At 37.5% G+C, this 26,482-nt stretch overlaps 1 protein-coding gene across 2 annotated transcripts in view; it reads right to left on the reverse strand.

Moving 5' to 3' along the window:
• Positions 1–369: 369 nt before the first annotated feature.
• NPY2R (neuropeptide Y receptor Y2) overlaps positions 370–26,482 on the reverse strand; it is a 46,531-nt gene continuing 20,418 nt past the window's right edge. The window contains exons 2-3 of one of the 2 annotated variants that reach the window (XM_035292829.3): positions 6,340–6,417; positions 370–3,653 (exon numbers count right to left, since the gene is read on the reverse strand). In XM_035292829.3, the coding sequence (XP_035148720.3) occupies positions 2,460–3,605 (1,146 nt within the window). In that variant the 5' untranslated portion in view covers positions 3,606–3,653; positions 6,340–6,417 and the 3' untranslated portion in view covers positions 370–2,459. Of the gene's footprint in view, positions 3,654–6,339; positions 6,418–10,279; positions 11,193–26,482 lie in introns of those variants that run through there. The other variant, XM_017970186.4, reaches the window with a different exon arrangement.

Genomic DNA, 26,482 nt, shown 5'->3' on the forward strand with positions numbered 1-26,482 from the left:
AATTAATTAAATAAAAGTCATAAAGAGACTTGTGAAGGGTGATTCCAAAATGTAAGGCTTTGGCAAATAGGTACATAGTAGTGTCATGACCAAGAGAGGAAATAGAGGAAGACAAAGTGGAGGAGGGTTGAGAGGAGGTATGCACTGAAATGGCAGGTTCTGTTTCAGACAAGTTGGATTTGATTTGCTGGTAAGACACGCATGTGGACATGGTCTGTTGGCCGGTAGAGGCAGAGATTTGAATTTTAGAAGAAAGGTCTTGTCTGAAAAATGAAGATTCAAGCATCCTCATATTACATATTGTAATTGCAGTCATAAGAGTAGATCCATTGATTCAGGCTCAGGTAGAGAATGGAAAGAGAGCTGGAGTAACAGTGGAACAGCCACCTTTATTTTTCTTTTTTAGTTGCATTAATCTTCTTGCCTTCTCTTAGACAAGCACTCTCATATAAAATTCCACACAATTTCTCTAATTTTCCCAACTTTTAAATGTCAACATAAAGTCACTACATAAAGGGTATTTTATTAATGAATTTACATAATGAATTGAATCAGATACATGTTAATTGAATCGTTAATTGGATTCTAATAATTTACTACTACAACATGTAACACAGTAGCATATACATTTCTTACAGTGGAAGAATTCACCAAGGGGGAGGGTTAATCTTTAACCATAGTTTTCTACAAGCATCTTAAGCAAAGTAAATGCTACTTAAAAGACAAAAAGCTTATTTTTGAACAAGTTTTCTGAGTCTAACAGAAAAATGAATCTTTCAATTATATATTACAGATATACATTTTTTGTTCTATCCTTAAAGTCTTCCACCTAATCAAACATATTGTTTTCATTCTTTTTCAGTATTCCAGAAGTGCAGTGCACTTAAAAAAGTCTTTTATATATATCATGAAAGGAATCTAATAAAAGCTATAGTATGAATTTTAAATATAGCCATAAAATGAAGCTCTCCAGTTCATAAAATTAACGTTATAACTATATATAATATGCACGTTGAACTATTTTATGTTAAAAATATATTCATAAATTTTGTTGTATTTACAAAAGATATGACTGTAATGAAACTTTAACAGCATCTAAAGACATATGACTAATATCTCAGTTATATTTTATGAACATAGAAGGCTTTTAAGCATCTTTGGTCAAGTACTATTGAAATAACAATTTTATTCATAAAATAATTAAATAAAAATACTGTAACATCTACAATTTATAGGAAAAATTGTATTATGTATATATGCATGTTATACAAAAATATAGCTAATTGCTTTGAAAAGAAGATAAATAACCTATGTAAAATTGGTTGAAATACAACATTTGCAAGATGAAATGAATACAATGTTTTTAGTATCTCTTACCAGATAGGTCCATTTTAATATAACTGCATTGTTTTATTTAGTATGAGTCCACAGAAGATGAATTTCAAAGAAAATAACACTGCAGTGTTCTTTAAACACATCAGAGCTATGTACCTGTACAAAAATAGCTTATAAACACTGAAATGTTACAGCATGCCACAAAAAGTATTCTCTAATCTGCTTTAAATTTTAGTGTAGACAAATTTAGCTCCAACAGGAATGACAGAAATTATACCCAGAAGTTATACCTTCAAAAAGGTATAACAATTAACCATGATGAAAATTATCAAGTTGTATGCTTGTGATCTAAATAGTATCTCCATAAAGCAGATGTAACTTGAAATTAGAAATTAAATGACGGTTTGCATTTCTTGTCATTCTGAGAATTTCAGCTTTTGATTCAGAGTTGAAGAAATATTCACCGAACATGCAATTGGTGTTAAGAACAATTGGCTCACTGAGTGTTGAGGAGTCCCCCCATCATCTGCCAAAATATTAATTATATAGCAAATTTCAGTTTATTTCCTTGAAGCCATTCATATAGTAGGTGACCTTTACCTGCAGCATTCCCTGATGGATTTTGTCTAGAGAATGAACAAAAAAATCAAAATGCCATGAAGAAGAGCCTGTGGCTCCCTGGAGAAATTTCTGTTCAGTTGTGTTTTCATTAGCTGAGCAGGGAGCAGTGAACTGCACAGCATCCCCAATCCAGGTCCTAATGTGATTTGAAAGTCAACTTATTTACCCACTATCTCTTAGCAATGCTGGTAATACTAATTCCTTGTTCAAGTTTTCTTCCCTCCAGGAAAAGAGTCGAAAGTATTTCTTTCTACTTTTACTCATAATTCAAACTACTACCCAACCAACTGTGAAGTAAAACCACTTTGTTGCCTTATCTTTGAATTCAAGATTTTCACACAGGCTCTACCCAGCCAGTTTTCCAGGAATTAAACAGCAGTTGCTTCCATTTAGATCCTCTTCTTTTTTAAAATGGGAAATCAATTTTCACTTGTGAGCCGCCGTCAACCAGATTGATAGCTTTCTGGTCAGAATTCAGCCATACATTTTCACACCCTAACTCCTTAGACGTTGGTAGCTTCTGTGAAAGAGTCATTGGGGCCACTGTTCTTTCTGGCCTCCAGGTTCTTTTTAGACTTGAATGTCACAGACACCTCAGAGTGAATGGCATCCAACCGCTGCTCACAGCGGAAGGCCGAGAGGAAAGCCTTTCTGTAGTTGCTGTTCATCCAGCCATAGAGAAGGGGGTTGGCAAAAGTGGAGCACATGGCGATGATGTGGAACACTGTGAAGATGAGTTTGTACTCCTTCAGGTGCAGGACCTGGCTGTCAATGTCAACGGCAAGCTGGAAGGCGTGGAGAGGCAGCCAGCTGACCGCAAACACCACCACCACACACACCAACATTTTGGTGGTTTTTTGCCTTCGCTGATGGTAGTGGTCATTCGCAGCTCCAGGACTGACATGGTTCTTTAGTTTACTCCAAATGCGAGTGTAGGAAAATGATATGATGCCCAGAGGCAAAACATACAGGATCAGCAAGGAAGAAAGACTGTAGACAGTGCCATAGATGCTCTTCTCCTCACCAGGCCACTTTTCAGTGCAGGCCACAATCTCAAAGTCAGGAATGATCTCAATCAGCGAATACTCCCGGAAGATGGCCAGGGGACTTGCCAGCAGGGCACTGATGCCCCAGGCCAAGCCAATAATCAGGAAGCTGATTCGCTTGGAGATCTTGCTCTCCAGGTGGTAGACAATGCACCTGTGCCGATCCAGGGCAATTACTGTCAAGGTGATTGTGGATACTTGTACTGCCAGGCCCTGGGCATAGGGCACCAGGTGACACAAGACTGGACCCATTTTCCACTCACCCATTAAGGTGTAGGTAAGAGTGAATGGTAGACACAGAGTATTCACCAAAAGATCTGCCACCGCCAGATTGGCAATGAAAAAGTTGGTTACTGTGCGCATGCTCTTGAATTTGATCACCACGTGGATCACCAAGGAGTTGCCAATTACCCCAAGCAAGATGATGGAGCAATAGGCCAATATGAGGACAACTTGTACCTCAATCAACTTGGTACTGTCTATAAGTTCTGGCTGAGGGTCGGGCGCCAGTTCACCTCTAGGTGTGGTTTGTGTCCCATATTGCTCCACCTTTATTTCTTCCACTGTCTGGTTCTCGTCAGCCTCTGCACCTATTGGACCCATTTTCAGTACAGTTCCACTTAGCCTGCAAGCAGCACAAGAGTCTACAACCTAAAAAGAAAACAAAACAAAGCAAAACAACAACAAGAACAACAAATGCAATGCGGAAAACACAAAGGTGAAGCAAAGAAATTTCACAAATGGACTGGTTTAATTTTGATTGGGGATCATAATACCCTCTATTCAACATTTGAATAAAAGAGGCCCTTTAGTAAGTCTATTGTCAGATATGGACCAATTAAATCAGGTCTCTGAAATGTATGCTATTATGGTAAAGTATAATACTGATAGTAAAGACATAATTTCTGAAATAAATGCTACAAAAACAACGATGGAAGAAAGCCAAACCACTACTGTAAAACCACTATTGTTTCAGTGGTTTTGGCAACATTTAAAATGGAAGTTAAAAGTTAGGATTTTATGGAGTATGGAGATAGGGTCCAGTATCTATTTACCCTGTAATGTTTAGGATTAAAATGTTAAAATTTTGTGACCATGAATTTCTTTCTTTTATATAATTTTCTCATTTAAAAATCAAAAATCTTGCAAAACCAAATCCATGTTTCTTTTTCTTGTATAACTTTGTTTTCAGTGACATGAATTGATTTTTAGCTGGCAGACAAGAATATCCATCTAAGATTTGTTTTCATTTCAGAGGGTTTGGCAATTTCAAAATGATAATAAGGTATCATTTTTAAGTATGAAAATTAATATCCCCGTTGCACACACTAATTTTGCTTGAGCAAGTTTAAAAATATGTATTGTCTGTAAAGCAGCATGTGCAGATTATTCATAATATAGAAGTTAAGATAAGTGTTATTAGTGCAATTTTCAGGTATCTATTTTTGCACAGAAAACACATTATCTGGAGAGAAAGAAAGGAGTACATTTTTGAGACTTTGGTTTTCTTAATGCCAGTGTGAATTTGCAGATGTTTTCAGCAAATCAAGTCACAGTAACAATTTGCCCCTTTTTTCTATTATCTTACATGCTTAAAATTTGAATATTTAAGTGTTCAGTTTTTCTCAGTTACCCATTTGTGTGTATGTGTTTCCACCTAGAAATTCTTAAAACCAGATTCTTGTTTCATTTCCTTCGGATGTCTACATTCCTTATCAAAGGATATAAATACTGTGTATGCTTTTGAATTTTACTTTTAGGAAAATTCTGAAGCCAGCTATCACAGGTTTGTTAGCTAATAATAGTATTTTCTGTTAGTTGAGTTAGATTTTCCCCCATCTCCTGTAGAGCTAATTTACATATTGTATTTGGTAAGTGTAATTACTTTTCCTGATTAAGGGATCTGTGCTAGGGGAACAAAGTTTTTGCAGTACCTTATATTGTAGTTAAAATTTTATTTAACATATCCTTCAGTGAGCTCATTTCACACAGTAGCCTCTTTTTTCAAATTTGTGGTGCCCCTGTACCAGACTTAGTAAGAACTAATTCTGAAATAAAAGACATCTCCTAATGCTGTGCAAGCATAGTTTACATGTATTGAAGGAGGCAGTTGTTAAATTGAGTGACCAGTTTTAAGCAATCAGATATTTGAACACTGCACCCTTTATTTTTAAAACTGTGAATTAGAAACACTTTTCCTGCTGTATTACTACCTGCTTTAACATTCAAATATACAGTGATTTTTAAATTTTTATTTATTTTTATTTTATTTATTTATTTTTTATTTGAGACGGAGTTTCGCTCTTGTTACCCAGGCTGGAGTGCAATGGCACGATCTCAGCTCACTGTTCACCATGTTGACCAGGATGGTCTTGATCTCTTGACCTCGTGATCCACCCGCCTCGGCCTCCCAAAGTGCTGGGATTACAGGCGTGAGCCACTGCGCCTGGCCTATACAGTGATTTTAATTGATAACATACTATGGTTATTAGATTAACAGCTTGATTTTGAATGTTCAGATGATAATGCAGAAGACATCACTACTAGTAAGGATTTCGACTAGAGCATTGATGTTAAAGTTGGTGCCATTTCTAAATGTGGCAGGTGATAATCTTATACCATAGTTTGCATAAAACTGTAATAGAAGTTTATATTGAAATGTTAGTATATTATGTACTATGCATTTCTGTGGTATAGATGTTGTGGATATATTTAAGTATTTGGTTACATGGTTTCACAATAAATTACAGTATTGCAGGCTCTAAGACTGAAAAAAAAAGACATAATTTCAAAGTGAATGCTGCCAAATGGATTAATTGCATTTTAAGTGGGATGAATATTATAAACTTTATGAATTTTATAACCACTATAAATTCATTGAATTAATATTCAAGTGGATAAAAAAGTAAAGTTTCCTTCAATATCTTGACTGTTTCAAATTTATAAATATACAGCAACAAATTGTATAAGAAAGGGCAACATATTAAAACTATTGTCTGGTGGCTGAACTTTGGGACTGTGAATTATCTGAGATAAAACAAGAAGATTCTGTTTCTGGCACAGGGCTTAGTATTAATAGTATTAAAATACGTAAGAATTACTTTTTAAAAATTTAATTTCAATAGCTTTTGGGGTACAGTGGTTTTTGGTTGCACAGATGAATTGTATGCAGTAAGATCAGATTTTAGTGCACCCATCACCCAAGTAGTGTACATTGTACCCAATATGTGGTTCTTTTGTCCCTCACTCCCATTTCCACCCTCTTCCTTCTGAGTCTCTAAAGTCCATTATGCCACTCTGTATGCCTTTGTGTACCCACAGCTTAGCTTGTACTTACAAGTGAGAACCTACGGTCTTTGATTTTCCATCCTAGTTACTTCACTTAGAATTATGGTCTTCAGCTCCATCCAACTTGCTGCAAAAGACATCATTTCATTCTTTTTTATGGCTGAGTAGTATTCCATGGTGTATATGCATACTGCATTTTCTTTATCCACTCAATGGCCTAAGGACACTTGGGTTGGAACAGCTGCTTTTTTGAACTATCTTAAACTTCTGAACTAACATATATTATTTCATGCTTTCTCAAAATCTCTGTTAGCCCCCATATTCAAGAGAACCTCAGACTAGTCTTTTACATATCTCTTCCACTTGTTTTCTCGTCATTTCTACAACATTGGTTTTATTCTTCTTAATCTCTTATCATATAACTTTAATCATCTTTTAACTTACCTTCCATCTCCTTTCCTTTTATTTATTAATTAATTCATTCACCTAACAGAAATAATCGAGTGTCTACTCAATGCCAGGGTGACTTTACCATCCTGGTGCCTATACGTTTTCAAACCTGCATTCATCACGAATTTAAAAGCCTGTGTCTTGAACTAGGGTTTTTGCCAGGTGAAGACAATAGGATAGTATCTCTACTCAAAGGCTCTCCCATTTTACTGGACAATGCCTACTCTGCTATTAATTTTTTTTCTGAAATTCAAATGTGATCATATTGTTGTCCTCAATGTCTCCAGATTGTTTGGAACAGTATATATCGTTTTCTAATGCAAGTTTCATTTTTTTCAGTGGGTCAAAGCACTCAGAGCCCAACACCTTTCAAATATATTCACAGTCACAAAAGGCTGCCACTGTTCATTCAGTGCTTCGTTTATGAATTTGTTTTTATGAACCTTTAAACGGATGTGTTTGTAATTAATAGCATCTAACTCCATTGGTAGGACAGTCATGTATTTATTCAGCCCACAGACAACGCCTGGCTGGTCCTGTGTGCTCCCCAGCTCCTTCCCTCACCCTTCCCCTGCTCTGTTCTGCTTTGTACCACAGTGGGGGCTGACTCTTGCAAACAACATTTTCAGGCTCCAAGTCCTTGGGATTCTGGCTGGGTTCGGTCGGTGGGAGGCACTGGCAGGTAGTTGGAGGACAGCAGAAAGGGAGAAGCTACTATATTCTTCTTCCCTCTCTGCTCTTGCCAGTGCATCTGCAGCTGTTCTGTGGCTCTGGTTTCCACAGGACAGACTCATTGTGATTCTGATTCCAGAGGATGCCCATGGTCTGGGGACCTTGGTCACACTACCTCTTCCCCATGTTCATCCAGCTAGAGGCAGTAATGACTCCCTGCTCTTGCTAATCCCTAGGTCCTCTCAACATCCCTTGTTTGGTTTTCATCTTAACCAATTATCTGCATTAAATTCCTCCCTTTTTACATTCTTGAATAGATTCTGTTTTGCATAATCTGATAGTAACATGCATATATGCTTTCATTAATTTGCTCTCGCACCAAAGGATCTGCACCCACAGGTTGCCAACACTGGCCTATAGAAGAAAATCCTAACTCCTTAGTATAGTATTCGAAGCTTTTCTTGACTCATCCCTGCATATCCCTCTGGCCTCATCTCTCCTGACAGCCCAAATATGCTGTCCACTTCGGTCATTCTGCCTTACTTTCAATTCCAGCAACACCTGAGCCTTTCTCATGCCTCTCTCCCCTCCCTGTTTTAAACCGGGAAGCCTTTCAGATATCCCAAACCCCTGTGCTCACTTCTAATGCCGCATGTACTACATGCCACCTTGTGACTGTTTTGCTTTGTTTATCCACCATAGCAATCTCTTTGAAGACAGAACCTGGACCTTCTTCCTCCATTGTTTAATCCCCAGCACACTGTCTAGTACACTACAGGTACTCGAATTTGGCAGAACAAATATAAAGCTAAAGGGAAGCACAATTTCATGGAATAACCAATGTCAGCAAAATGGAAAGTACAATTTTGATCCTTTCCTTTACTGAAGACAACTATCTATGTAGGATTCTTTGCTGTGACATACATCCGTATGCTTATTTTCTGATTATTAATCAGATAACTACTTATTTAAAAAAAATTGTCCTGAGACCTTTTAAAATTAATTCCTGATTATAACATTTTAAAATTGTCAGTATACCCCACTAAAGAAAACCTTTCTATCTCAAAGATTTCTGGTCCTCCAACTCTCTCTCCCTCTCTCCATTTCTCTCGCTTTTTTTTCTTTTCTTTCCCCCTCTTTCCTTGTATCTCCATCTCTCACCACTACCCCTTCCATAGGAGCCTTACTATACAGAGAGAAATAGGGGTGTCCATGTACTCAAGTGTTTGCTCTACCGATATATTCCAGCTCCCTCTGCATAAATTTCAAAAAGAATGTTCAAAGGAGCCCCAGCCTTTTTTCAAATGTGCCTCCATTCCTTAGTAATTAGGGTAAATTGAAACCAACCATTCAAATCTTGGAGTGTATGTTTGAAAGGCCACACCATTTCCCCTAGACTAAGAAAGAGACTGGTTTTAGAGTACAGTTACTGAATCCTGACAAGCCATGTACAGAATTAGAGACTCCAAGAGGCTGGAGTTTGGAGGTTGTGGCTGACTAAATTGAGAGGAAGCATGAGATTGAAGGATACTAGGACTTCTCCAAGTATACTTGGTTTATTGACTTGCTTTGATTTTTCTTCTCAGTCCTGCTTTAAAAAATTTGAAGCTCTTTTATTTACAACTTCTCTGTCGGAACGGTGATTGACTTACAAGCTATTAGCATATAGACAGTATTAGCTGTGCTTAAGCAGACTACTGGCCTTCAGCCAGGTCAAAGCATTACCCTAGAGCAGAAAATGCATCATTTCATGACAGCGCTTCTGGAAAGTGGAAGAGGGGAAACGGTACACAGAGGAAATTGCCATCAAAAGCACATGAAGGAAACAGCAAGCAGACAAGGGAATAACCTCTCTTTGATATAAGGCAAAATGAGATGTTTACATTATGTGACATTTAAAGAGAACTTTCACTAGTACAATTTTCCTGAATAAGGGAATCCTTAGAAATTTTGTTATAGAAACATTTCTTTGCAGAATAGGAAAAGAGTTTCAGGGCTTCCCCCACACCCCACCACCCAAGATTCAAGGAACTTCAAATTATTTGTGTCAGAGACCAGTTCATGCTTTGAGGTGATATTTAAATCTGTGGGGGCTTTTTGCAACAGTGTTGTCACAGGTTGGCCTTAGTAAAGCTAGACATCTTATCAAGCACAATGTCTTCCAGAACATTTTTTCCGGGGAAAGCTATCTCAGAAATCAAAAGCCCTGCATGTGCCTACACTAATTAGTTCTAGGGATGGGGGCGGAGGAGAGGGGAGAAGGGAAGTTTCGAGAATGCTACATACAAGACATGATTGTTTGGCTAATCAGTTGAAAGTTGAAAATATTTACCAAAGACAGTGGGAAGCCTTTCTTTGGAAACAGCATCTCCATTTCATGTCACTGAATTTTAAATGATGTGTACCTATTGCAAAAAGTCTGAAAGGTTTTAGTGCCTCCTTTCCCTGCCGCCAAAAGCTACTGCCAGTGGGTGAGCCTTTCTGATGAAAAATGAGCAAACGCTTAAATGAATGTGTCTCTTCTTGAACAGCTTTGGAGAATCCAATAGGACCTTCTGCTTTAGACAAATGTTTGATTTTTAAAGAGGCAGGAACAATAACAACTTACCGTTCTGGAAAGATAATACCCTATCTCAAAGAAGGGTCAAGGAAATAGTAAATAATCTTCAGAAAAGGGAAAATTTAGCGAAAGTAGAAAATGGGGATGGTATTACATATACCCTCCAAACCTCCACCTCCCACCTAAAGGAGGAAAAAGTCCGTACATTCATCAGGACCCCCTCGCGTTCCTCTTCTCAGAAACCGATAGCTCCTCCAGGGATATTCTTGTTCCCAGGAGGTGAATCAGAATTAGGAATTACACTTACTGCCAAGACGCGGAAACAAGAGACGTGGGCGGCTGGTCTGTCCGATGATGAGCCAGCAGACCCGGAGAGTGCCCTGGAAGGTCCCCAAGGCAAGTCCGGTTCCGTCCGCTCCTAGGATCCAGGACAGCTAGCGCTGCGCGGTCAGGCAGCTGGAGTAGTGGGAGCGGCTGCCGGGTCTGTAGCCGACCTCTCCGGCCAAGCGCGCCTGGGCACCGCACTCACTCGCGGGGTGGGCGGGTGAGGGTGGGAGGATCAGAGATGGGGCGTGGGGAGGGGGGCAATCCCCACCCTTAAAGACAAGAAAACAGGCGCGGCGGCTACAAGGCGATGGTCCGGCAGGGCAAGGAACTGGAGAAGTTTTGGTGGCGAGGGAGCAGGAACAGTGTCCAGGGTCTCTCGGCTGCTTCCCGGGCTTGGAAGCCCGCGCTGCCGGACAGTACCCAGAGCGGCGCCCCCTCGCGGGTCCTCAACCACCACATGCAGCTGCTGCTGTCACCTACTGTGCCTCCTTCAAGTTTGATGCTCTGGGGTTTGCACGACCCCTCCCTCGCTCTCTTCCACGAACCTCTCCCTTTGCTCTCTGCTCCCCAGTTCCGCGGGAGGTGGCCCGGCGAAGACAGACCTCCTGGACTTGAGGCCGAGTTCACCAAATTCACCCGGGGGAAAGGAGAGGGCAAAGGTGGAGCGGACAGACTCAGCTGAGACCGAGGGGCTGCGGTCCCTAGCAGGGCTGGCGAGCGAACGAGATCTCAAGCTGGCGGGAAGAGGGCTGGGGCTGCAGCATCCGCGCGCCTCGTAGGGGCTGAGAAAATTCCACAACTTCCAATCGAGAGTTGTTTTCTTTCGTGTGTGTAGGAGCAGAGATGGGGAGCTGGATCCGCGCCGTACCACGGGAAAGCGCCAGCAGGATTGCACCGAGAACAAATCCTCCGCACCCTCGCCCAGGGGTGGGCGCAGTGCACTAGTGCTCCTCTAGCTGGGCGGTCCCTGCGCTCCAAACCAGATGGTGAAGCGAGTTCAGATCCTGCAGATCAGTAATTTCCCTAACAGGTGTCTGCAGACAGTTTATAAGTTGGGTAGTGAGGATTCAGAGTCGATAGCTAGGAACGTGTGTTCCGCGCTCTGGCTCAGGGCAAAAGCTAGGATACAGATAGGAGAGGAAAGCTATGGGACACAGATAAAACACAATCTCGCTCTCTCCTGATAGCTGACTTCCCGATCCGATCCTTCACTCTTTGATCCTGACCCAAGCCACCAGGAGCGTTTGCCTCTGTAATCCTCGCTCCCGGCTCCTTTCGGTGAAGCCTTCCGCTAGTGCCCAGGGCCTCCCAGGCTGAATTAGTGGATAGGAGCAAAACAGGATGGTGGGACAATCAGCAGAGCAGCAGCGTCTGTTTCCTCGGGATTTCTCCCAGGAACCCTATTCAAAGCCATTCCTTCTAAAAGTTTGCAGCCAGTCTCTCTTTGCTTTGTTCGTTTCTAGAGGAGGCAGTAGAGCTACCGAGATAAAAAAGCAAAAGCCTGAAACTAGTAACCTAAGTCTTTCCTTAACCATCCTATTAGGAGGCTTTGCACACATTACTTTCCCTCTATGCACTGTCATTTCTGAAATAAGGATGGTCATTCTGATGAGCTTGGAATGTCTCTGAAATATACCTCCAGATGATTAGATTAAGATTAGATTCCTGTATTCTGACACAAAATATGTCTATATTTAGCTGTTAAAAAGCGTAATACTATTCTTCAAGATGTTAATTAAAGGCTTTCTTCAAATGGATTGGATTTTCAATCCCTTCAGGGTTTTCCCACACCCTAATAGTATTGCATTTGTAAGGCATTTTTACACAGGGTAATCTGAAATTAATCTTCAGTTACTATAGAATTATGCTCACAGGAATATAGGAATTATTTATAAAACAAAGAAGCCCGGGCTTTTGAATTCCTAGAAATAAAGGTACAGAATTGGAAATATCTAACATGCTCTACACAGTTCCACTTACAGTCTTTGTGCAGCATTTTTTTTTTTTTTTCCTGTAAGAGAGTACTCTTTGCCCAAATATGTGCTGTATGTGGCAGGTTCCATTTTTCTTAATATAGCTGCATTGGTAAAGAATGAACTATATACGAATAAGTTATAACTTTAAAAGAGTAGAAGCGCATTTAAACAATAACCATAAAAACAAATCAAACATCCAGGAAAACAGATGAATATTGTCTTTTAGAGCAATTGCTTTGGAAAATTCAACTGATTTCACTGACATTAATTGCACAAAACATTTTTTGCCTTCTTTAAAATTGCCTTTCAAAAGTATCTTAGTGGTCATAAACAAGTATTTGTCTCTCTCTCTTATAAACATGTATATTTGTCTTAGTAGATTCATATAGTTCCACAGACATCTAGTCAGCAACCTCAAAAGAGCAAATGATCTCTATGATTAATTGTCCTTTAATAAAGTTCAGAATTGGCTGATAAACTGATAAATTGAAATTGAAGTGGCTTTATAGTGTATCATATCATCAAGGATGGCTGTGGAAATTAGTTTATGACATCTTTGTGCCTCACAGTCTGATTAATATCCTTAAATGTGTGTGCATATCCTGTGTACTGGCGTGACAACAAACCACTGTGATGAATGTCCATAAACCCAATCATGACACGGATAGGAGTTTGGGAGTTTGTGGAAGTGGTGGTGAAATATCCATTAATCCAAGTTGAAATCGGACAAGATTACTGAGGCTTGATTTCTTTTGTATCAAATTATTTAGTTGCTCAGGAAATTCCATATCTAACCAGAATGTGTGCTGACTGCTCTTCAAATAGAGAACAGACTCAAACTCAGATGCCTGCATGGTTAGGGCCAATGACATAAATGAACCAGAAAGCCCAAGCCAGGTTGTAGGAGAGAGTGGAAAATGGTGCACAAAAGCACATGCCATAGCTGAATGGGGAGATTGTGTCTCAGATTACACTCAGCTGCCCTGCAAAAGTCTCAATTCGGTATTGTCAGATTTGATTTTTAAGACAAGCAAAATCCATATTGTTAAAAATCTTCTGAATTTTAAATGAAGAAAATTAATTTTAAAAAGTCAAAACTCCTAGTGGATAGGCCAAAATAAATAAGAAATCACAGATAAATAGAGAGAGACAGAGAGATGGAGAGACAGATAAATAGATAAGTAGATAGATACATAGATAGATAGATGGATAGATAGCAGCCTGACTCATGGTCCTCTGATATTGTAGCCTGTGATATTAGTACTTGATGTTTTATAAATCTCCTAAAATATTTAAAACATAGTTCTACTACCATTTTCTCTACTCCACTGACCATTTCTCAATGCAAATAAATACAAAAGGAATACTGCCAAAAATTGCCAAATAAGTAATTTTCTTTTTCATTTCTGGTTGAATAGCTGTTCCCAAGGAGATGCTGCAGTAAGGGATTTGTCGAATAACTGAGCAATTCAAATATTTTAGATAGCTAGAGGAGATTTCAGAAAAGCTCTTCATTAAAGAAGAAAAAGTTCATTAATATCAGTATTGAGGACCACTTGTGATACATACTTATTAGATAAAGAAAATCATGATATAGATTGCCTTAAGTATAATTATACTTTAACAGCAAAGATGTTTATACCCCAGGGTATAAATAATTTCATTGTTATTTTGACAATGAAAGTGATTTATAATCATTGTAGAAAGTTAAACAAAAACAGCAAAGAAGAAATAGGCATTATCGAAAACAATGCCGTCCCACAGAACTTTCTGCAACAATGGAAGTGTTCTGTATCTGTGCTGTGCAGTATGGTAGCCTCTAGACATACATGGCTATTGAGCACTTGACACATGGCTAGTGCAACTGAGGAACTGAAATTTTAAATTTTATTTAATTGTAGTTGATTTGAAAGCAAAATTAAATACAGTTGACTCTTGAATGACACAGTTTGAACTGCACAGGTCCACTTATACTCAGATCTTTTTCAACCAAACACAAATGGAAGATGCAGTGTTTGTGATGTGAAATGGCCTTTACAGAAGGTCCATTTTTCATATATGTGGTTCTGCAGGGCCGACTGCCAGACATAAACATGCATGGGTTTTGGCATCGACAGGGGTCCTGAAACCAGTCTCTGCACTTCCCTCCTGACCCCAGTATACAGAATGACAGCGCTGGCCACATAGGGAATGTAAGTGGTGGACTGTATCAAATCTAAAATTTCGTCATCCGGCATGACCATCATCGGCATATTCATGTAAAATCTCCACTTTTAACTAACTTGTAGCCTGCTTTCTCAACTTTGTAAGCTTAAAAATATGTCAAAAACATCTTTTCATTTCTTTAAATATAAATATACATCCTCCTTTTAATGTTGCCTAGTCCTAAACGGTATGATTATATTCGCATGAGTTATTGTTGTTAAGGACAAAACTGTGATAAACGATCTTGGATGCATTTGCAGTATGCTTGCCCAGTTATTTCTTTCCCATAAATCCAGCAGAGAGTAAGAGCAAGGCATTTTAAAATGTTTTCCTTAAGCCAAGTTCACATTACATAAACCTTAACCACGAAGGTTAAATTTAATAACAAGAAAGCCAAGAACCTTATTCCATGAAAAGGCAAATACTTCAGGTGACATGGAGTTTGGACCTTTACAGAGTCTGTATTAAGTGTTCAGTATAAAATTTCAGTGGCCCCAGGTGGGGAAGATTGAAGCAGAGAGTTTTGGGCTAAGGGGAAACTAAAATAGGAGGGAAATAAAGGACAAGACAATAAGCTTTTTTGGATTCCAGGGGGAAAATTTTCCTGGTTTCACTCTGCCAGAAGGCTAGTTTTTTTCTCACCTTAAGATCAGGGTTTCCTGATAGATTACTGAATAACTTTCTAGCCATATCAACCTGACTTAAACCACAGACAGAACAAAGTAGTGCAGTTCAGCTGAAATACGAAGCTGATTCCCAAAGAAGAGAAGTAAACCCACAAATCAGGCCACTAGCCAAAAGTAAGAAATTTGAGGAAGGGAGGAAGAGCACAGGACCAAGGAGTGAGGACAGCCAGCTCAAGTGGAAGAATTCTCTTAACTCCATTAATGTATGAAAAACTCAGAGAAGCTAATAAGTCATGTACTTAACTTCTTAGGCTAAACAAACAAACCCTAGTAAGTTCCTAGTTAGGAAATATTAATAATCAAACTAGCTGAACATATAGTTATGGTGTTTAGTATATTTGAAACTGATTGTCTTGCTTTATTTAAATGCTCAAAACATTTAGTGATTATTTTTACGCTTATTAAGTCTCTCTTATAGAAATAGTATTTAAAGTTTTAATAACTGCCTTGTAGAAAAAATTATGGAACCTAGATATGCTAATGGCCATTTGGTTATAATATACATTCTCAATATGTCATATGTATATTTCTGTTTGGATCTATGCTGCTCTTCTTTTCAGGCAGGAGAAGGAGCAGAAGGAGTTAATACCTGAACAAATATAATCGGAGCTGCATCAAATACACATAGAAAAAAAAGTCTATATAAACATACTCTTTTAAAATAGTCTTTCTTTTTAAAACCCCATTAAAAAAACCAACAACAACTAGCCAATCTAATCAAGTTTGTTCTGATGAAAAATTGACTTCCTTCTCTGACCTTCATTTATAGTGAGAACTCCAGTGAAGTTTAAACGAGCAAGAAATGGTCACCAAATCATGAATTTCACAAATCTGATAGACTAAATTTCTTAAAATGTTTGTATGCAATATGAATAAGACAGGTGTCTTATTCAAGAAAAGAAAATAGTCATTCAAAGTAAAATGTATGCTACTTCCTAAATTGGGCATATCATTTGCTATGATTTTTGTTTCTATGGATTTGGCTTTTTATTTTTGTTTTGAGTTTTTAATTGCAGATTCAAAGCAATTAGGCAGGATTATAAGCAACATATGCAGCATGCTGCTGAGATTTTTATCTTTTAGCAATCATCCAAATGGATATTGATACTGGTAAGGAACCAAATCTAAAAGGGTATTTAAATGCAAATGATTCACAGTTCGAATTTTAACTAAAAACAAAGGAAGGGACAGTTTTAAGTGGAATTCAGAATTTAATCAATGCAAATTTTCATTTGATTATCTGAAACATGCACAGACGACCCATGGCTAAAGAGGAAACATGCACCCTTTTAGAAATTTCAATTTTATTTAATAAGTGTTTACCCTTGTAGCATATAGAGACATAATTTGATATATATTTTTGAATCATACACTCAAAACAAATTTAAGTTTTAATTATTTTTCAAGAGTACAAGTAAAATCGAAGCTCTTTCTCATGCTAAATTGCCATTGATATCTCCTGAGAAAGGGGAAGTCAAAGATTTAGATACAGTTTTCACATATAATTTTGGAGATGGTGAAATGTCTTACTCAAAATAAAAATTCAGAACATGAAATGAATAATGCAAATAGAATTTAAGTCATGAGTCGTTACTCTTTTAGTACACAAAAGAATTATCTAAAATCCATATAAGATTTTATTACCCACCACTCCTGTAAATAAATCTTTATTGAGGTTGTATGCTAGATGCTGTCCATATACAGATGGATTGCACACAGACCTGCTATTAATTGCCTCTAGTCTGTTAAAGGTATACAGGATTTTAAATAAAGGAGTACATTAAACAGATTGAGATTTCCCAGTGGACTCTGACAGCAGCTTTGGGGCTCCAAGGAAGAATCGTCATTTGTTTTTGTTTTTTGTTTTTTGAAAAATTAATGTTGTGTGTGGGAAGAATTAGAAAAATGCTTTATGAAGGAGGTACCCCAACCCATTGTACACCTAGATAAAAATCCTTTTGGCTTTAGCCAGCATTGGGATATCATTCTCTTTATGAAATATATTTCTCCATTGCATTTAACTGGGATGTGTGATACTGAGTCAACCCAGAACCCAGTGGGGAAGAACAATCATTTACATATGTCAAAGTATAATTTCCAAAATTAAGGACATTATTCTCACACAAAATATATAGTGAGTATATGTCAAAGATCTATTTGATTGATTAAATTAAAGGGAACCTGCACAACCACAAAGCTGGTTCAAAGTAGGATCCCAAATGTGAATGCATGTACAGTCACTGAAAGAAAGAATCCTGGATAAGAATAATGCGTTAGTGCAAAAGTGGTAGATATCCTGCTGTGCTATAAAGCCATAACTTACAGACTCATATTTCTCACCAGGCAGTAATTATTTGCATCTCTGCTGGGAAAAATCAAATTTCTCAATTTTCTATAAGTTTGCATCAAACTTTATGAGGCTGGACTGTAATCAAGGGCACACAATAAGTCAAAGTAGGTCACTTCAACCTGGCAAGTCAACTGACCTTTAGGGTCTTAAGATGATGCTCCAATGTGACATTAAAAGAGCATGTGATCATCCTACTCTGCCTTCTTATTGCAACCTAACAAACTGCCCCCAAACTCAGTGGCTTTTGACACTTATTTTCTGTTGTTCTTTGTGGGTCAGAGGTTCAGGAAATGCTCAGCTAGGTGGTTCATCTCTGATCCATGTGGCATCAACTGGAGAATGATGGTAACTCGACTCACATGTCCTAGCCCCTGGACTGAGTTGGTGATAGTACCTGGAGGCCCATACTTCCCTCTGTTTGCAAATGACCATCTCAGAATATTTAGACTTATTACACGGATTTCAGCTTTCCAAATAGAGAAACTTGTAAAAGACAGTGTTCTATGTGACTCAGGCAGAAACTATAAGGCTTCTTATGACCTCCCAAGCCCCAGAACATCTCTTCTGCTAATCCTTTGTGGGAAACAAATCTCTAAGATCACACTATATGCAAGAGAAGAAGAAGAATACTCTACCTGTGACTGGGAAAGGGGCATATACAACGGAGGGAAGGAATTGATGATAGTCTAAGAGAAATATCACCCATTCTTTTGCATGTGTATATATATATATATATATATGTATGTGTGTGTATATATATATATGTGTGTGTGTGTATATATATGTGTGTGTGTGTATATATATATGTATATAATTTCTATAGGTGGTTTCCTGCACCTATTGACCCAACCTTTTGCCTATATATATACATACATATATATATACATATATATATATACACATACATATAGATACATACATATATATATATATACACACACACACACACACATATATATAATTACCCATCCTTTTCTCTGTCTCTCTCTCTCTATATATATGTATATGTATATGTGTGTGTGTGTGTGTGTGTGTTTGTATAAGATTTCTATAGGTGGTTTGTTGCACCTATTGACCTGTCATCTAGGTTTTAAGCCCCACATGCATTAGTTGTTTGCCTTAATGCTCTCACCGCCTTCATCCCCCACCTGCCAACTGGCTTCAGTGTGTATTGTTCCCCTCCTTGTGTCCATGTGTTCTCATTGTTCAACTCCCTCCCACTTATGAATAAGACCACGCAGTGTTTGATTTTCTACTCCTGCATTAGTTTGAGGATGATGGCTCCAAGCTTCATCCATGTCCCTGCAAAAGACATGATACCATTCCTTTTTATGGCTGCATAGTATTCCATGGTGTATATGTACCACATTTTCTTTATCCAGTCTATCATTTATGGGTATTTGGGTTGGTTCTATGTCTTTACTATTGTAAATAGTGTTGCAGTAAACATACATGTGCATGTGTCTTTAAAGTGGAATGATTTATAGTCCTTTGGGTATATACCCAGAAATGAGATTGCTGGGTCAAGTGTTACTTCTGGTCCTAGATCCTTGAGGAATCCCCACACCGTCTTCCACAATGGTTGAATTAATTTATATTCCCATCAAAAGTGTTGAAGCATTCCTATTTTTCCCCAGCCTCTCCAGCACCTATTATTTCTTGACTTTTAAATAATCACCATTCTGACTGGCATGACATGGTATCTCATCATGATTTTCATTTGTATTTCTCTAATGATCAGTGATGTTGAGCTTTTTTTTTTTCATATGTTTTTGACCACATAATGTCTTTTTTTGAGAAGTTTCTATTCATATCTTTTGCCCACTTTTTGATGGGGTTGTTTATTTTTTCTTGTAAATTTGTTAAGTCCTTTGTAGATTCTGGATATTAGCCCTTTGTCAGATGGGTAAATTGCAAAAATTTTCTCCCGTTCCGTAGGTTGCCTGTTCACTCTAATGATAGTTTCTTTTACCGTGTGGAAGGTCTTTAATTTAATTCGATCCCATTTGTCAATTTTGGCTTTTGTTGCCATTGCTCTTGGTATTTTAGTCATGAAGTCTTTGCCCATGCATATGTCCTTAATGCTATTGCCTAAGTTTTCTCTAGGGTTTTTATGGTTTTGGGTTTTACATTTAAGTCTTTAAATCATCTTAAGTTAATTTTTGTATAAGGTATAAGGAAGGGGTCCAGTTTCAGTTTTCTGCATATGGCTAGCCAGTTTTCCCAGCACCATTCATTAAATAAGGAATCCTTTTCCTATCATTGTTTTTGTCCAGTCTATTGAAGATCAGATGGTTGTAGATTTGTGATGTTATTTCTGAGGTCTCTGTTCTCTTACACTGGTCTATGTCTGTTTTAGTAATAGTACCATGTTGTTTTGGTTACTATAGCCTTATAGTATAGTTTGAAGTCAGGTAACATGATGGCTCCAGTTTTGTTCTTTTTGCTTAGGATTCTCTTGGCTACATGGACTCTTTTTTTGTTCCATATGAACTTCAAAGTAGTTGTTTTATTCTAATTCTGTGAAGAATGTCAATAGTATTTTGAAAGGAATAGCATTGAATCTACAAATTACTTTGGGCTGTATGACCATTTTCATGATATTGATTCTTTCTATTCTTGAGGTTGGAATGTTTTCCATTTGTTTGCATCCTCTCATTTCCTTGAGCTGCAGTTTGTATTTCTTCTTTGAGAGGTCTTTCATGTCCCTTGTTAGCTGTATTCATAGGGCCTTATACTATATTTTACATGCTGTTTGTTTGTTCAATACATTCATTAAAGAGCAACTTTCCATCTGCCTCTGAAGTTTCACAATGACAGTTTACTCTTTGACTTGCAGGTGATGTGATTATCAGAGCCAGAGACTGCAAAATCTAAAATCTTCTCTGCCAATAGAAGCCCAATATGTAAGAATACACAATGAAAATAGAAGGAATTTGCAACGTGTGCACTTAGATGAACATGATGATCAGTACACATACACAATTTGTAGAAAGCAAAAGTTACACTAGGAGGAAATTTCTACTTCCAGACTGTAGGTTTTAAATCAATTTACTCTTGTATTGGTTTACTTAAACTGAATGGTATTTAAACTAATTAAAACCCTAGGCAGGAAGACAACACAAAGTTTCCTGGTAGCCAGTTTCAATATTTAACTACCACATTCTCAACACTGCTTTCATTGAGCAGTATGCCCAGGAGGAAGAAACTGTGAGACCTACCTGTATTGTACACATGACCCAATTGACCCTATTGCTGAGTAATGAATAGAAGTTGGTCTTGGAAGATCTGAGCACTGTCTTGAACATATGAGTCAATTGCTATGTGATTTGCAAATGTCATTTAATCTGTCTGAACTTCAGCTTTCTCCACTGTAAAATAAGAGGCATATATTAAATTTGACAAGGGCATCTGACACTGAAAGTCAGTAAAATCACTTAGCTTTCCCCAACTGAAAAAAAATCATATATAGTACTTTATAGCATAGGGATATTACTTAATTTTAAACATTATATATGTAACTTTAAAGTTATTAAATATTTTATAAAATTGTATTTAAATATATACAACTTTAAAAGTTGAGCATGGTTTTATATATATATATAACTTAAAGTTATATATTACATATATAAAATTAATTGTGAAATTTACTAATTTGCTATTTGGTTTGACTCCACTAAAAATGGTTATTTATTCAATAAACTATTTAATGCTTTCATCAGGCCCATACAATGAAACATGTAGAATGAATTAAAATTTTCAGATGATGCTAAGCCCATGATTCCCAATTTTGCTCTGATGTAACCCAGGCCACCACAGAAAATTCACATGAGTGCTTATGGGGTATTTGACATTTTAGAGGAAAGCACAGATATGCTCAATATCTGTTAGATACCAATATTTAATATATATGAGGCACTGTACAAAGAACAGCTTGAGCGATTTCACAGTGTCAGTGTAAAACTGTGCTATGTACCATTTGATGACACATTTTTATTAAATATTTTTATGAAGCTTGGTTTAAGAAATAGTTGCTGTGATAAAAAGAAATTACCATGTGAAAAGTCAGTGAGGAACAGGAAATGAGAGAAGTGGTGTGAGAAGTTGTGCAGAGCCCACCAGGCACACATACATCTCATTAGTATGTAGTTGTATTTATTTAAGACTAAATTAATACAGTTTTTAATATATGTGTGTTTTTCAAATGGACTTATCTACTTGATAAGTGGTGGTCTTAGGTGCTTCTTTTGGCCTGTGAGAGCACCATGAAGTTTTTGCTCTCAGGCCATGCCTATGAATATTATATTTTGTTCACATATGGAGAAACCATTTAATTTAGATATGTGTGTTAGTTCCTTAACATGACTATCCCACAAAGACGTTTTTTCAGTGAAAGTTACTGTTAGGAATTTATCTTTTTCACTTATAGAAAGGGTTTAGTAAAAGCTTGTATATATATATATATGCGCTGGCATGCATACATCAGTATTTTACAGAGTTCTTTGAATTGTTCTGCTTCATCCCACTCTAGCAAGGATGACAGAGAGCTCCCCGTAGTCAGGAAAGAAGGGAAGGAAGAAGGAAGCAAAGCCCCAGAAAAAAAGGAAGGAAGGAGGGAAAGAGGGGACATATAGGCACTTAAGGAAGAGTGGAGAAGACAATAGCATAAATTATAAGTTACGTTCCTATTTGTGACCTTGAGTTTATTCAGAAATATGATACCTATAAATAATTTAATAGTCATTCAAATATGATACTACTACTAATCTCATTACTGAAAAACTATATAAAATGGAAAATGTTTATCATAAAAAGAATATTTACTTTAAATCCAAGATATGAAGTTGGATGTACATTATAATCACATATTTTTAAACATGACTGAAAAAAAACTGAGAGGAAATAGATACAAAAGCTAACTATATTTATGCCATGAACGCTATATTCTTTCTTCATCCTTCTTTTTGAATATTCTAAAATGAAACATCATTTTGAGCAATGAAAATAATATATATTGTGCACAATTTTTTTTAACAGAGATGGCTCTGGAAAAGTGAAGTGTAGAACTCAACCTATTAGCTATTTCATTCACCACATCTCTTAAAATGAATAGGAATTTTACTGTCCCATCCACACAATTCTTTCCCTCAAACTCTGTAGCCTAGATAAGTTTCTTTGAGCTGAAAGTCCACATTAGAATTATAAGTATACAGATGATGGGATCTCCCTGGCCCCAGAAGTCCTCTTTAGTACATCTGGAAGGTACCCAAGGGACCACATGTGATTCTATTACTTCAGCTGCACCACTCTTGACTATGACTCTCTCCGTCAAGCACCTATATACCTTCCATATTTTCTTATTAAAAGGCTTTTTGGTTGCCTTTCTCTCTTCCCTAATTCAAACTGCTACTCAAAACAATTTCAGACATAATTCAAATCCTATGCCCAGAAAGACATGGACCATCTTTCTGAGCCCTAGTTACTTTCAGTCACTCCTGCCATTTTCAATCTGTAATCTCAATTTCAGTCTCTTTGAGCCCATGATTATACCATTTCTGTTCAAGATAATTATGTTACCATTTGGCCATTCCCTTCAGCATCTTTCCACCTTCCATGACTCCTTCAAAGTTTAAAGGGTAAAGTATGTGAATTTCCTTTTCGGTGCTTTATACTCTCCCTCCCTCCATGAAAACTTACTTTCAGGAAAGCCTCTAAGGTAATTCATGCTGAGGTGTCACTAACATGAAAAGGGGAAAGAAGATGAAGCAGAAAAAGTGAAGCTGAGAAAAGAATACTCTACTATAAATGTTAGGCACCAACCAGGATGTAAAAGGAGTATAATTTTGGTTTAGTTCCATTTTTGGAACTAAAGCAAGATCTCCCAAGCTTCTGAAGACCATATTATCACGCATGGGAAGTGAATTTATGATTTTTTTCATTCCTAGAAATAATTACTAAGATCTTCAATTCAATCCTTTAAAATGTAGATGACACTTGACTAAAACTTTCATTTTCTGGAATCCATTCTACACTTTCCTTATCATCACTTGAGTTATTTTCTTAACACTAATAACTAAAAGCAAATGTTATACAATCTTATAATCTTCTTTTTTTTTAAGACAGAGTCTTGCTCGGTCACCAGGCACCAGGCTGGAGTGCAGCGGCGCGATCTCGGCTCACTGCGACCTCCGCCTCTTGGGTTCAAGCAATTCTCCTGCCTCCCGAGTAGCTGGGACCACAGGCATGCGCTACCACACCCAGCTAATTTTTGTATTTTTTTAGTAGAGACGGGATTTCACCATGGTCTTGATCTGTTGACCTCGTGATCCGCCTGCCTCTGCCTCCCAAATTGCTGGGATTACACAGTTTTATAATCTTCTAACAGCTCTGTCCTCTGGCATCTTTTTGTGATTTCTTCTCTTTTGTAGCAGTTTTAAAAATAGCTATAGTAAACCTTTTGACTGGTATATTTATCTTGCTCTTGGTCTGCTAGCACATCTAAATTTGATAAATCGTTTCGTTTGGGGATGTCAATTACTTAATTGGGTTTACCTGAAACAGGGAAAGCATACAGAAAATGTAAATATTGTCTTATTTTAAGTGGATTGTCTGTTATATTATATACCACTAAGTTGGTAATATTAATAGATAAAATAAAATGTAGGCTATATTATAATACTGAGATTATATTTAAATAAGCATAGTGGAATTATATTATAATACTGAGATTATATTTAAATAAGCATAGAATTTGGTTCCCTTCATCAAGATAGTCTGGTGTTCTTTACAATAATGCAGATTCCAGGTCTCTGCCCCAGACATTAAGGCCAAAGAATCTCTTAGTGTGAGAGATGCAATCTCCAATTATCAACCTCCCCAAATACTTTTCATTTATACCTACTTTTAAGAAGCACTTATATGGATGAATATCTTTCTAATATGCCAATAAATAAAGGAATAAACATCAAATCTGAATTATTCGGATTGACATGTTATGGTCTTCAGAAGTTGCTGTAGAGATCTTTATTTCCCATTGCTCCTACAGATCTAATGTTAAAATACATTCAGTTTCCACTGATAAAATTCTTTGTAGATATGAGTTACCCAATGTAAATTCTTTGGGATACATCTCTTTGCTTAATTAACTTTGTAGTTAGAAGATGTACACCTGGCCAAAAAGCATGTGAAAAAATGCTCAACATCACTGATCATTAGAGAAATACAAATTAAAACCACAATGAGATACTATCTCACACCAGTCAGAATGGCTATTATAAAAAAGTCAGAAAATAGCTGGGCACAGTGACTCATGCCTGTAATTCCAGCACTTTGGGAGGCCAAGGTGGCCAGATTATGAGGTCAGGAGGTCGAGACCATCCTGGCCAACATGGTGAAAACTTGTCTCTACTAAAATACAAAAAGTTAGCTGGGCGTGGTGATGTGTGCCTGTAATCCCAGCTACTTAGGAGACTGAGGCAGGAAAATCTCTTGAACCTGGGAGTTGGAGGTTGCAGTGAGCCAAGATCGTGCCACCGCACTGGTGACAGAACAAGACTCTGTCTAAAAAAAAAAAAAAAAAAAAAAAAATTCAGAAAATAACAGATACTGGAGAGATTCAGAGCAAATGGAATGCTTATATACTGTTCGTGGAAATGTAAATTTATTCAGCCACTGTGGAGAGCAGTATGGAGATTTCCCAAAGAACTTAGAACTGCCATTCACCCAGCAATCTCATTACTGGGTATATGCTCAAAGGAATATAAATTGTCTACAAAAAGACACATGCATTTATGTGTTTATTGCAGCACTACTCATGGTAGCAAAGATACGGAATCAACCAAGATGCCCATCAGTGGAGCATAAAGAAAATGTGGTGCATATGCACCATGGAATACTACACAGCCATAAAAAGAATGAAATCATGTCCTTTGTAGCAGTGAATGTAGCTGCAGTCCATTATCCTAAGTGAATTAATGCAGGTACAGAAAGCCAAATACTGCATATTCTCACTTGTAAGTGGGAGCTAAACATTGAGTACACTTGGACACAAAGAAGGTGCAGAAAACACTGGGTCCTACTTGAGGATGGAGGGTGAGAGGAGGGTGAGGGTCAACAAACCACACCAGGTGCTATGCTCACTGCCTAAGTGATGAGATCATTTGTACACCAAACCCCAACAAGGTGGAATTCACCCATGAAACAAATCTGCACATGTACCTCCTGAACCTGAAATAAAACTTAAAAAGGAAGAAAAATTATAAAACACAGTATTATTTTCTATAAAGACTATGCTGTACAGTAGCTGGGACTTATTCATCTTGCACAAACAAAAATGTTTACTATTTGCTTCCAGTTTTCTAGATTTATCGAGGTATAGTTGACAAACACCGTATGTATATTTTTTAAAAAGTCAGACTCACTTCCCTAAAGAAACAGTCCATTAGCATGCTAAGCAGGCTAAATTTCCTTAACAAAGAGCTCTTAGCTCTGTGTGCCACTCTTTGACATTTCTAGCACTTTCAATTTCACATTTTTATGTGATTATTTTACACCTTGATGAATACCTATTTCCCAGAGAGGCTTTCAGAACACGAGACAGCTTCTGTGTTTGTTTCTTCTGTTTGTTTTCATGTTTGTTTCATCCACCACTGTATCATCAGCATCTAGCACAGTGCCTCTTACACAGAGATGTCGATAAATGTTTGTGATACATTTGTATGTACTGGAGAGGTAGGAAGAGGTAGTGAGTGTTCCAAATATTTCTCCTAATAACTGGTAAATATGGATGTATGAACTATTAATCTCTCGTAATGTCCTACTCTCTGTTCCATCACTACCACGAGTAGGTGGGCATCACGTCTCTTAGAAAAAATACTGAACAAGTCTCTACTTCTTGCTTTCACCTCCTCTCCTAGGTACAAGTTATCCTCCCCAACATCTAAAGAAAGTAGATTTCCCTCTGACTC

This window comes from Callithrix jacchus, chromosome 3 (assembly GCF_049354715.1).
Source record: "Callithrix jacchus isolate 240 chromosome 3, calJac240_pri, whole genome shotgun sequence".
Classification (NCBI taxonomy): Eukaryota; Metazoa; Chordata; class Mammalia; order Primates; family Cebidae; genus Callithrix; species Callithrix jacchus.